Source organism: Hippopotamus amphibius, chromosome 8 (assembly GCF_030028045.1).
Source record: "Hippopotamus amphibius kiboko isolate mHipAmp2 chromosome 8, mHipAmp2.hap2, whole genome shotgun sequence".
NCBI lineage: Eukaryota > Metazoa > Chordata > Mammalia > Artiodactyla > Hippopotamidae > Hippopotamus > Hippopotamus amphibius.
In genome coordinates this window covers 31606722-31617170 of record NC_080193.1, presented here as the reverse complement: position 1 = coordinate 31617170, position 10449 = coordinate 31606722, and the positions used below count along the sequence as shown (strand labels likewise).

The following is a 10449-nucleotide window of genomic DNA, read 5'->3' as shown; positions in this document are numbered from 1 at the left end:
TCACTGCAGAGGTCGTGCTTGCCCTAGAGACCCACCACCAAGGGCTGATGAAGGTGGTGGCAGAAGCCTACTGTCTCAGCCCCACTCAGGACAAGCTGTCGGAAGGGTCTTCTCTCCAGCCAGCTTGTCGCCCTTTCCCCTCTTTCCACAGGGCACTCTGCATCTTGGAGGCTGCTTCCTTCCCAAAGAAACCACCTGGCAACAGTTTGTGAAGTCTATTCTTCCCTCAATTTAAACTTTGCTAATCTTCCCTTGGAAACTCTTAAAGTCATGAGAAAAGAACAAATACAGTATAAAATCAGTCTGAGGTAACAACAAATTCCAAATACTCATTTTTTAAAAATAAAAATATTTCCTAAATATCCTATAATAATGTATCTTCTATCCCAGGTTTAGAAACATTGAGAATAAACATAATTCAATTTATGAAAGAACTGTGTTTTGGTATGTTTGATGTGATGATTTTTGCTATGCATAAAGAACTTTATCAAAAGACCCAGGCCATCACTGTTTGAACTCTGGCTCCATCGTAACTGCTTTATGCGAACATATGCTTCCATTAATTTCTACAGGGTTTTGACTTAAAGCACCAGATCAAAAAATACTTCTTGTATCTTATAAGTTGTTAGGTTACAGTGCAGTGTTCTCTTGAGATCTGGAAGTAACTATTCATCCCTGGCATTTGAAGGCCTCCTCAGTGAATTTCTTCCAAGACTTCAGAGTAAAGCCTGAGACCAGGGCTGGTTCCCAGGAGGGCTCATTTGCCGACTTGGCCATCTGCATGCAGGAAGCGCTGATGTGGTGAGACTGAGATGGTGTCCAGGGCAAGGGCCCCTAGTGCTCAGCTCTCAGGCTATTTGGACTTCAGTAGTTGTTTTTAAAAAATAAGTAGTAAATATAGTGCTGAGTCATAAGTGCTAGAGATGCCAAGAAGTATACAAAGAAAATGTGGGAAAACTGAACAGTAAATATAGTTTTAATTAATTGCGGTTAGCTCACAGAAGCCATATAATAGGATGTACCAATAGCTGGCTTTTACATTTATTGACATTGATTGAAGCTATTTTCCATTTTGGAACTTCCCAGGCAGTTAAAAATACATTTAGGCAGCTGAGTCTAAGACAACCTTTAGGGAAGATAGTATGTAAAACTCTATATACAAAACTTCTGTGACTAAGTAAAAGGGGAATAAAATGCTTTGATTTATTTTTAATATTAATAATTACATTTTCAAAAATGATTATTTTACATGTAAAGGTATCAATACCATAAATCTATAGCTTACAGTAGGAAATATGTGTCAACAGCCTATATATACTTTGCATTGATAGCTTTATATGCATAACCCTATATACTAATAATCTCCACAGAATACACATAAAATCCACTTGTCTAGACAGCAGACAATAGTTTTAAAAACAAACCAAGATAGATTCCTGTTTCTCAGCTGCATGTGGTGGAAATGTGTATGCATGAAGATTAAATCTGAGGTATTTACTACACTGAAGATGTTTAACTTTGTTCCATGCCAGCCATGAGTGACAGTGCTAGAGATTCCACTGTGGGAAGAATAAAAATAGGTTAACAAAATAGGTTTAAATGTTTGAAAATGGCTAAACAGGCTTTAATAAATGTCTTAAAAAGTACTTAAAGACATTTTCTATTTTTAATTAAAATACTGATTATTTTTAACATATAATAAAGATGATGATCTTCATTTATTAAATATAAACTGAAAAAGAATGATTTATTTCTATTTCAGGTCATTTCAGTTTTGAAAACAAAGAAAAATCTGGGTATTACACTGAACAAATCACATTTTTCAAAATGTCATAAAATCTGGACTCAACTCATAACAAAACGCCATGCTCAGTGCAAAAATGGACAAATGCATCAATGTTTCCTCTAATACAGTTCTAATACAGTATTGTTTTTTTGGCCAAGGGTAAACATGGGGGAGGCTGAGAGGTGGCAGTAGGGGCTTGCAACATTAATTTATTTTTAAATACTTGCATAATAAATGAATTGTGGAAGACTCACTGTAGAAGAGTCACCTGACACAGGAACACAGGGATCTAAGCACTGTCAGATTAGCTCCGACCCTACTACACAGGGTCCTCGGGGAGGGCTGGGGGTGGGGAGGCCTGGCTCTCCATGGGGTGCCTCGATTCCAGTCTGCCACACCAACAACTGGTTTCTCTGTCCTGGCGAAATCTGTGAGCCTCTGTCCAGTCACTGCCCTACCTACCCGTACTGTGGGTGCAGAAGGTCAGCACTGAAGGGCTTATCTCATCCCAGAACTTATTTAGACTTTCTTTGCATTCACAACTTTTTGATATGTTTTTGTTTGTTTATTCAGTGTTCTCTCATTGTTACTGTAACAGTATTTTTAAAAATGTTCAGCTACTCTTGATGAGCATATCACACTTTGAATATACAGAAAGGGGAAAAATTAGCCCTGTATACTTTTCCCAAAAAAGCTATGCAAGGGATACGACTTAGTCCTTTGTGCCTGTAGATTAAACAACTCTCTTCTCACCGTGACACACCCCACAGACTTCTGTCTGCTTCACACACTGTCTGGGTACGAAACCGTCAGGCCTGCATTTCCTTGTGTAAGAGGCAGCCTTGGGAATAAATTGCTAAAAAACCCAACCCCCGCCCCCGAACCCTATCTTTTGAAAAGGAATGGTTACAAAGGCTACATATGGTAGTGAAGTGTGACTGAAACCTATTCTGCCATCTGCTCTACTTAACAATGGTTTTAGAAATCCACTGGTCTAACATATGATACACTAGAGAGCAAAATCTTTAATCTCAATGTTCTACATCTGATTCACTCACCCCACTGTGATTTGGGAAAAACAATTCAACTGCTGAGGGACTTTCCAGGTGTGAAGTGGTGAAAAATTCTAATTCTTCATGAGATCAGTACCAAAACAATAACAGGTAGACTTAGTTACCAGAAAATATAAAAGCAGTAATATTTTAACATAATACTCACGATGGGGAAAAGATCCTCTACAGACAGCTTTGTTTAAAACGGTTACAAGAAACATATGGCAGTTCTTAAAATCAGACTCCATTTTCTCTATAGATTCCATTCTAGGAAAGAAAGTAAATTTCAATTTAAGTAAATGCATAAGCAGTTACTAGGGAGGCTATAAAATACCTTTGGAGTAATTTCAAATGTGCTTCAGTTTAATTATTTAGAATCCTAAGTCTAAAGATTCTAAAATAAAATACAAAATTTCCTGCCAAACTTTCAAAGAGTCTGAAGGAAAGTGTCATTAGGATACAAAGCTGCTGCTTCAGGATGGTAGTGAGTTTCTGAATAAGGATAACTGGGGATATTCCTTTTTCTCTCGTACAGTTCTATACTTTTACTCTTCACAAGCACACCTTCTTTGAAATAAACAGAACATTAAAGATATAAAACCTTACATTTAAAAATTACTAAAAAACTTGTTAGTATGGGAAACAGCAGACACCCACACCCAGCTTCAGCAGTCACCCCCCTGCAGGCAGTCCCACTCATACCCCTAGCCCCACATCTTTAGAAGCAAAGTTGAGACATCATAGCATTTTAGTCATAAATATTCCAGTGTGTACACACTAAAGATAAAGACTCATTTAAAACCATAGCCACAATACCATTTGCTTAAAAATTCTTATTTCACCTTGATTTGAAAAATTTTCACTTTTCTGCTTTCAATGTGAATCAAGATCAGTTAATATCCATAAACTGCAATGGCTAATATGCTTCTTAAGTCCTCCTCACCCCCTGCTTTTTCCTTACAATTTACTTGAAGAAGCAGTTCAACTTTAGCCAAGCATGTGCAGCATTATTATCACCTCATCCTCCACCTGACAGCAACATGCAGGGAGAAGTCTCTTCACACACTTGAGACAGCAATAATAAAGTAAGACTTCTGTTTTCATCCTTGCGGTTAGGAATTTTATCTACTATCTTAGTTTCTTCGTTTAGAGTATTCTGATACAGCCATAAGTTAAGATTTTAGATTAGTGCTATAATGAACTTTCAGCTCCTTACTAATACCCACTAGGTACAAGCTATTATCCCAACAGCCCAATCAACCAGACTTGCACTTTTAAATATATTTCAAGGAAGTAATAATAGCAGCGTTACATTAATTTTATAAACAAGACAGGGACAAACTACTGAGCTGCACATTCAAGGTAACAGTAGAGGGTGGTACTCTGGATAAGAAGGAAGAGCTCCTGGGTCCTCTGACTTCCATGTGATAGGTGTGAATAATAAATACCCTAAAAGTAAAATATACAATCATTCTTTTAGAGCTCTCTACACTTTTGGACAATCATCTAGCATGATGTCCAGAATCTGGTTTAAAATAATTGAGCAAGTGGGAGGGGGAGTGGGCAGCAGTAAACACAAAACAGAACTAGCTATCACTGGCATCTGCTGAAGTGGAGGGATGGACCCCAGGGTCTGTTACGCTCCCTGCCCACTTCTGTGTATGCACGAAGGCATCCGTAACAAAAATCTAGCAAACCTATACAATACAACAGGAATGGCATTCAAGGATATCTGCGTGTCCTAATCAAAAGACTTCAGAGTCTTCCTGTTTTACTGCTAGAAAAGAACTGCATGATTCTTGATGCTGCCTAGTTTACATGAACAAATTCAATTCTTCAATTCTTTCCATAATTGTAAGTGTATGTGATGTGCTGCCAAGATGAAGAACAAGGCTCCCAGAATGAACTAAAAAGCGAAATTGAAATGGTCACAGCAGAAAGGCTCCACAAGCTGCATACTTACTGCCACGCCCCCAGGCCAGCCTGCCAACCATCTGCAAACATGAGGGCCAAGTTCAACACCTTCATGATGGCTTCCTTCACAAAGCTGACCTGGAGAGAAAGCCATGGAAGAACACAGGCTCGGTGACCATGTCTGGACACTGACATCAACAACTTTCACCTAATTTAAATGAGTCACAGTAAAAAAAAAGCTCATTAGTGCAATGACTGCCTTCTAGGTATAAAAGTGCTATGCTCTGAACAGAACACACCTGGAATTGGGCCACACGCCTACTGCACCCACAGAACAGGTGCATCAGCAGCAGAGTCTGACCAACAGAGCCAGCAAGCTACCCTTTCCTGGGACAGCCATTTGAATTCACCAGTGAAATGGCGCGAGTTATTCCAATGGCTGTAGGGTGACTTAATCCCATATATTCACATCAAACCGGACACACTTCCTGACCAAAGCACTATTATTCCATAACTGTAGAAAAAATTTTCTTATTGAATCCACACACAGTGTTGAGTGAGTGCAGGCTGTCACAATAGACTGGTCAACTGTTTCTCTTAGGTATAATTTCCAGTAATATCACACAGATGTGTAACCTGTTTGATCTGGTCCTTCCTTAAAGAATATTCTGCAGATCGGAAGCTTAATAAATATAAAATTCCAAAGTAGAGAGACAACTTCCCTTGTCTGGCTTCATTCCTGTCTCAGTGGCCAAGTTCGCAGGGGACACCTCATGTACCTTTTCTCTCAGTAGACATCGGTCATGGATGGTTGACAAGTATCTATAGTGAATTTTAATCAGCTGATCCAAATCCTTGGCTTCTTTGACTTGATGCTGAAACTCCAGCCCTGTACTGTGAAGAATCTTGAAAGAGAAAGATGACAAATCTAATCAACAGATTTTTTTCTTGAGAACTTGTGTGCCACACACAAAACTTTTTTTTTTTTACCAACCTCCTCTACATTCACTTGCACAGGGAGGGACTGCCTCACTCTGGACTAACAGACTGCTGCTGTGTGGAGGGGCAAGTATATGAAACTGTATAGGAAATGCATTGATTTTTTTAAAAAAGTCATCAGGTAAACTGAATTTATATGTTTTAATAAATTCCACTGCTTACATGATGGCCTTTTTTTTAAAAGTAGCATAATTGTACTTCAAGTAGAAAACAAAAAATAAATTAAACAAAAACTTAACTACCATGGTAGAGAGTAAATGGTAAACTACCATTATCTGGTAGTTTACCATTTACTCTCAACAGTTAAGGGCCTAAAATTGGCCCTCTGAAGGCCACTAGTGCACAGGAAACTGAGAGCACCTCTGTCATATGCACCGTGTCTAAAACACAGGCTTCAAAGGCTGTCTTCATCCAAACAAAAGTGGGTTCTCAGAACCTATCTACTAGAATGACTACAAATGTTTTTAACAACCATTATAAACCCAAATGAGTACTGTCCTTAAATAACACTGCTACTGTTCAAATATCTGAACTCCTCTTCAGAACTTCCTCTAGAATTGGTTTTAAAATATGTAAGAAAAGCAGTTTTACTCTATGAGTTACTTATATTTAAGAAAAAAAGTATATAATCTGGCTGCATTTTCCTCCTTACACTCCATACTAGCCTGACAGATTTTTTTTTTTAGGCTTCCATTACAAAAAATTGAAGCCCTTTTGCAGGGACAGCCCTGTTACCACTGGTGACATTTAAAGGACTTCATGGCAAGTTCTGATGTCAATTCCAAAAGAGGAGCTCTGGGTGTGTCATCCCAAGGAGTCACTAGACAGGAGAGAGAGCAGTGTCTGGATATATGTGCTCTGGCATGTTTTAAAGAACACATCCCCCGCTGCCATGTTATTTTATGCTCAAGTTTTTAGTATGTGCTATCTTTACATTTACAGTCCATAAGAATTTTCTGTGCTTCTTTGTATTTATAAATATAATACAAGTAATTCTCTGTGAACAGATGTACACATGGTGACCGAACCGAGGGGATGGATAGACACGAACCCTGGTCATGATGTAGTTGTGCAAGCTGTTCACAAAGTGCATGAGCTTCACTCTTAAGAGGAACATACGATGAATCTGCTGTCTTGCTGGCTCCTTCTGTGGTCCAAAATTAGCAGCTGTGTCTTGTCCACCTAAAAGTCCTTCTTTAAGTTGTGTTTTTTCAGCAGGACTGGCTAGTTCTGTAAAGGAACGAAAAGGAGAGGGGGTGGAAAGGGCATCCACTCAGACCCCGTCTGTACCACTGCACAGGGCAGGACTTGTGGTGGCGTAGTCATGAGCTCTATAAAGGGCACTGGGCTGGGTGCACTGCAGGGACCCCACCTTTCCCATCTGGAAGGTGAAGCAGTAAAAGCTGACGTATCACCTTGATTATCACTTGTCATAAAAAATGTAAAAACAAAGTCCCACTAACTTGTCATTAAAACTTTTTCACATAACCTAAGAATTTTTATTCTGGCTAAATTCCTAATTTAGTTATTGTATTTCAAATTAACTGTACTCATTCAGGGAAGTTAATTCTGATGTCTGTAAAACCACCTGCCATAAATGCATGTCATTTGGCACTTATGTATACATAAAAGATGACCTAAAACCACCAACCTCTTTTTCAGAGCTAAAATTAAATTATAATTTATCTGTTGAAAACAAATCTTACCACCAAATAGTAAAACATCCAGACTATATTTTGCCCATTTTATTTGCAATAAGAGAAGAAACACCTGATTATAAATTTTTTGACATTCCAAACTTATAACAATGTCCACAGGCCATGGGACCTATGAAAACAAAAACAGAAAATTAGAATAGAAAGTAACCTATTACTTGTATGTCTTAATGTTTTTTTTATTTTGGCCATGCCGTGTGGCATGTGGGATCTTAGTTCCCTGACCAGGGATCGAACCTGCGCCCCCTACATTGGAAGCTCAGAGTCTTAACCACGGGACTGCCAGGGAAGTCCCTTGTATGTCTCAATTTTAACAGAAAATATTCTTACAAAGAATACCAGCACATACCTTATAGCTCAGGGTCAGACCATCTAAGATATGAACAGGGAGTTTCTTCTTAGCTGTGTCAACATTTTCAAAAGATATAGATAGACTAGATAAAGAGATATCAGTTTTAGTTATTCAGCACTTAATTTAATTTATATATTCCTAAAAGACATTTCATAAAAGAAATGCAGATGTTCCAATAAAGGCATATTTTTCTAAGCATAAATATATTCCAGAATAGAAATCAGGTTTTAGACATAAGGGAAAGGGACAAAATTTTTAAATAATGGGTTTAGCTATAAAAGAAGTAAATTACTTAGGAAAAAAGACAAAGTCAGGAAACGTTAACTGCCAGATGCTTAATCCTGGTAAAGTACAGCAACGGGCTCAGGAGACAGATCCTCTGCTGGGGGTGGCAGGAGTGAGTGTGAGTTTGAGTGTGTGTGTGTGTGTGCGCGCGCGCCCTTGGAGGAGGAAGGGGCTATTCTTGCTAGTCAGAATTTTTTTTAGCTCATAAGTCTGTTACATGTGTATCCACTAAGTACTTAGTAGGCACCTACTGAATACCTTATTTGTGAAGTGCTGCACTAAGCAGGTGATAAAAAGCCAATCCCTCCCCTCCTCCAGGGGCTCATAGCCCAGAGCAAATGAAATGTGCAGTCCTGTCACCAAGCAAACGCAGGGCAGTGCACCGAGCCAGGCAGGCAGAGCTTTGCAGAAGAGCAGACAACTGCTGGCCACATCCATGGGACAGCAGGTAACTCAGGTAACTGGAGGGTGCAGACACACGAAGGCTCCCGGGGGAGAGAGCACAGCTCTCAGGGAAACCAGAAACATGCCAAATCCCTGAAGTGGAAAGGGTGGTGGAGAGAGAGCACCATGTGCCTGTGCCTTTGCATGTACAAGACATGAGGTGAGGAGCCAGACGGTGACAAGCTGTCTCTCTCATGAGAAGCTTGGCCCATCTGTTCCGAGGCACCAAGGAGCTGAGCGCAAGTGGTGGTGGGGGTGGCCAGTGTTCTGTATGGCCTGGAGGGCCGAGGTGGAAAGGAGAGATTCCAAGACAGCTGGCTAGGAGGCGTCAGGGAGGTGCTCTCCGGTGAGCACTGAAAGATACGGGGAGTGTCATCCAGGAGGCAGAATAAGGGACCAGGGGTATGTGGGGGGCTGGCAGAGAGGAAGGAATCTAAGGTGAGCTGCACTGGGCACCGGGATGAACAGTGGTGCCCATCCAGAAGAAACAAACGGCTGAGAAATCGATGAGCTCAGTTTTGGATATATGACATCTGACTGCAGTCAGGAGGTGCTGGCTGTGCAGACACCTGGGCTAAAGGTGCTGCTCTGCAGGTCATCAGGGGTTGCTGAAGTCATCCACGCGGAACGAAGGAGCCTCAGGCAGGAGAGCAAGAAGCTATGCCGAGGGTACATAGAGGGCAAGGGGCTCATGGGGCAGCTGCAGAAAGAGCCCAGTGACATGGGAGGGGTACGGGCAGGGCAGGGGGCCTGAGGGCAGACAGGCACCCGGAACACATGGGAGCCAGAGTAGAAGGGGTGCTGAGTTAATCTATGAGTGGGAATCTCAATAAAAATACCACCAAGGTTTCTGTTTCTGTTTTGGTGGATGGAGCTAGACAAGACGATAAAGTACATTTGGAGAAATGAATAATCAGGAATAGCCAGGAAAGCCCTATTATTAAAGCAATATGCTACTGGCATGTGAATAAACAACAGTGAAACAGAATGTCAAATCTAGAGAGACCCAACACATATAACTCAAGTGCATATGGAAATTCAATGATAAAGGGGTACCAAATAAATGGGGAAAGGTGGATTTTTTTTTTTTAAAGAAATAAATGATGGCAACCAATTAGTCATTTGGAAAGAGATAAAACTGGACCTATTGCTCATGTTTTTCTGCTGAACAAATCCCAAATGGATCAACATCTAAACGTAAAAAAATTCATTCAAGCATTAAAAGAAAACGTGTGTGGGGGGTTGGGATGGGATGAATTAGGAGATTGGGATTGCCACATAGACATTACTAATAAGAAAAAAATATCAAATTGTATACTTTAAATATATGCAGTTTATTGTATATCAATTATATCTCAATAAAAGTCCTTAAAAAAATAAAACTGGTGAATTTCTTTATAAACTTGGATAGAGCAAAACTTTCTTAACTATGACTTAAGAACCACAAGTAATAAGACTGATATATTATAAAACTAAAAAATGTTTGAGTGACAAAACAACAAAAAATTGTTATACCATAAGCAGAACAAAAAGACAAATGTCAAATTAGGAAACCTATAAAAAGAGCTTCTAGGGACTTCCCTGGTGGTCCAGTGGTTAGGACTCCATGCTTCCACTGCAGGGGGCATGGGTTTGACTCCTAATAGCAGAACTAAGATCCCACAAGCTGCACGGCATAGCTGAAAAAAAACAGCTTCTAAAAATGGAGAGGATGAAGACCAACAACCTGATACTTACAGAAATAGTGGCAAACACGTGGAGAACTCACTTTAAAATAAATGCAGAAATAAGCCTATAAAAAGATAACTATGTTCACATGAAAAAATGTAAATTAAAACTACACTGAGACATCATTTTTCATCATCAGACTGGCAAAAATCCAAGTCTGACAACATATTCTGT

The 10449-nt window shown here is 39.8% G+C and overlaps 1 protein-coding gene across 2 annotated transcripts in view; it reads right to left on the bottom strand.

Moving 5' to 3' along the window:
* Positions 1–1183: 1183 nt before the first annotated feature.
* The window catches only part of TUBGCP5 (tubulin gamma complex component 5), a 52013-nt gene continuing 42747 nt past the window's right edge, over positions 1184–10449 (bottom strand). The window contains exons 17-23 of one of the 2 annotated variants that reach the window (XM_057745321.1): positions 7816–7900; positions 7458–7578; positions 6803–6981; positions 5532–5657; positions 4802–4890; positions 3005–3105; positions 1184–1559 (exon numbers count right to left, since the gene is read on the bottom strand). In XM_057745321.1, coding sequence (XP_057601304.1) covers positions 1513–1559; positions 3005–3105; positions 4802–4890; positions 5532–5657; positions 6803–6981; positions 7458–7578; positions 7816–7900 — 748 coding nt within the window. In that variant the 3' untranslated portion in view covers positions 1184–1512. The other variant, XM_057745320.1, reaches the window with a different exon arrangement.